Source organism: Silurus aristotelis (genome assembly GCF_946808225.1).
Source record: "Silurus aristotelis genome assembly, chromosome: 12".
NCBI classification, from domain to species: domain Eukaryota; kingdom Metazoa; phylum Chordata; class Actinopteri; order Siluriformes; family Siluridae; genus Silurus; species Silurus aristotelis.
The window spans coordinates 2,456,280-2,459,003 of NC_139585.1; the positions used below are offsets into that span (position 1 = coordinate 2,456,280).

Below are 2,724 nucleotides of genomic sequence, written 5' to 3' on the forward strand. Positions count from 1 at the left end.
ATTTTAGGTATAAATTATACTTCATTCCACTCAGTACTCAGTAGATCCTCACTCTGGGTTGAAATCTCTTTCCTCAGACTGAACCAGTCTTTGAGACCATTTATGGAGTTCTGAAGGCTCCGCCATCATTTTTCTGCTGAAGTTTAATATACACTATAATGTTCCCATATTTAAATTCAGGCAATTTTGCAGTGATTATTAAATGTGTTTAACATTTTTATGGAAGTTTGCAATTGATTTCTATGGTGTGGGGGCGGAGCATTGTGGCGGGAGGGCGGAGCCATTGGGAGGGTGACAACAGAATTCTCGTCTAAGGTGCTAAAAAGGCTAGAAACGGCCCTGCTCCAGTAAACTCCACTTTTTACAAAAAAACCCTCTGAAGGCTCCGCCTCTCACAACATGAACTCAGACAGCTCTGCCCTCTAACCAAAAGTACACCAAGTACTTAGTACACACTCCATTTTCCCCCTTAGTCCATTTTTGAACAAGAGAAGCACATTAGGCTCCACCCTTAACAGCGAGAACTCTAGACTCTGCCCCTATCCTTCACAGAGAACTTTGCTTTCAGAGAATCCTGAGACTCCACCCCCATGCTTCAAAAAATCCTGATAAGACACCGCCCCCACAATAGACTCCGCCCACATCATTCAGCGAATCCTGATAGACTCCTTTTCACCTTTTACAGGGAGAACATTACAATTTTATAAATTGATTTCAAAGACACGCCCACCAGTCTGCTCGGAAACTAGACTGAAATATATATATACACACACAAATCAGTCTTGACTTAGTAGTGGGCGGAGCCAGAAACACACCGATGACACGTGTATATAACGTGTGTGAGGATGGAACGGTAGTTTTAAGCATCAGGTTCTTGCTAGCCTTCATCAGGAGCATCTTGTGTACATCAAAAGCAGCTTGATAGATGCAATCGTAACTTAGGAGCTTTGTGCTCCTCCATGGTTGTGTTCCAAACCCATACAACTTACGTGGACTGACTACAGTCTATTGCGTCTTTTTTGTTTCACTTCATTTTAACGTGAAATGATCTCACGTGTCGTTCCGTTCCGTTCTAATTTTACAGCCACCAGGTGAGCGACGTGTGTTCAATCCGTACACCTCTAAATCACACAGGACGCAAAACCGGTGGCTGAGATCTCAGGTCCGTTACTACATACGGTCCATTACAATCATAGCAATTAACAGTTTCCTTTGATGAAACTATGGACAGGCACGCGCGCGCACACACACACACACACACACACACACACACACACACACACACACACACACACACACACACACACACACACACACACACATAGATGTAACCCTTCAAACTCCTGCTAACACATGCTAATTGTGAATAAATGTATAAATCATAAGCATTTTATGCTCAGTAAAGCTTTTCTCTTTAGATTGATTCGTTCTGTTTGTAATTTGAGTTCTGAGGCAGGATGAGGCCCAAAATAATCCGCCTCCGATACACACTTTTAGATTTTCTTCTTCTTTGATACTCGTGTTAATGGTCTCGCTGTAGTTGTAAGGTTTGGATTAAAGTGTGATGTATATTGAGGAGTCGTTTAGAAGGACAGGATGGTTCTCTGGATGATTTCTGCACACTCCCTGATCTCGTCTTCCTTAACGATGAGGGGCGGGGCCAGCCGGATGATGTGCCCGTGAGTGGGCTTGGCTAACAGCCCGTTGTCACGGAGACGCAAGCACACGCGCCACGCGTCGTAATCTGGAAAATAAAGACGAGTTGGGATTAGCATATTTAAATGAAGATTTTGTGATTGTGCAGTGTGTGTGTGTGTGTGTGTGTGTGTGTGTGTTTTTTTTAACCTTAATTTTTACAGGCAAGTCATTAAGAACAGGTTCTTATTTACAATGGCGGCCTGACAAGTGAAATAACCACTTAGGGAAAGGGAAGTAGGGCTAAAATAAATACAAAACATTAAAAAAATTATTAAGAATTACATAAATACATTTTAAAACAAAATTATGTAGAAAAGCAACTGCTTATATCCGTGAACAAATATGATATGATATTTTTAAAGGTTAAAACTGGAATGAATTTATCCAGCTGGAGAGTATTTTGTAAAGCATTCCAGATTAAAAAGATGCGAGACCAAACGCAGAGTTGGTTTTAGGAATGCTTAATTGAAAACGAAGTGAGGACCGGGTGTTATATGTGACAGGCTTTAGCTGCAGCAAGTGACCTAAGTAAGGAGGTGAGTGGCCGAGAAGGGTCTTATAAATGACCGTAAACCAGTGAATTTTATGGCATTTGTGAAGGGAGGGCCAGTTAACAGATGAATATAAAGCACAGTGGTGTGTATTGAAAGGAGCATTTGTGGCAAACCTGATAGCAGAATGGTAAAGAGCATCAAGTTTTGATAGGGTGGATTTACAAGCAACCCTGTATATAGTGTCTCCATAATCTAACATGGGTAGAATGGTCATTGGAATAAGAATAAGTTTGGCAGAAGTGGTGAAGGAAGAGCGGTTTCTGTAAAAGAAACCAAGCTTGGCTTTGACCTTAGATTGCATCTTTGATATGTGGATAGAGAAAGAAAGTGAAGTTTCCAACCAGATGCCCAAGTAGTTATAAGCAGTGACTTGTTCTAAAATATCCCCCTTGCAGGTGGTGATGTTAAGGGCAGGAGGAGGCGTAGTAGGCCCTACAGCAAAACCACATGCTTTTTGTTTTGGAGGTATTGA

The 2,724-nt window shown here is 41.7% G+C and overlaps 1 protein-coding gene across 2 annotated transcripts in view; it reads right to left on the bottom strand.

The window, feature by feature from the left end:
- Positions 1-1,388: 1,388 nt before the first annotated feature.
- The window catches only part of oat (ornithine aminotransferase), a 17,410-nt gene continuing 16,074 nt past the window's right edge, over positions 1,389-2,724 (bottom strand). For both annotated transcript variants that reach the window (XM_083557511.1, XM_083557512.1), the window contains exon 10: positions 1,389-1,744. In XM_083557511.1, coding sequence (XP_083413637.1) covers positions 1,584-1,744 — 161 coding nt within the window. In that variant the 3' untranslated portion in view covers positions 1,389-1,583. The remainder of the gene's footprint in view (positions 1,745-2,724) is intronic.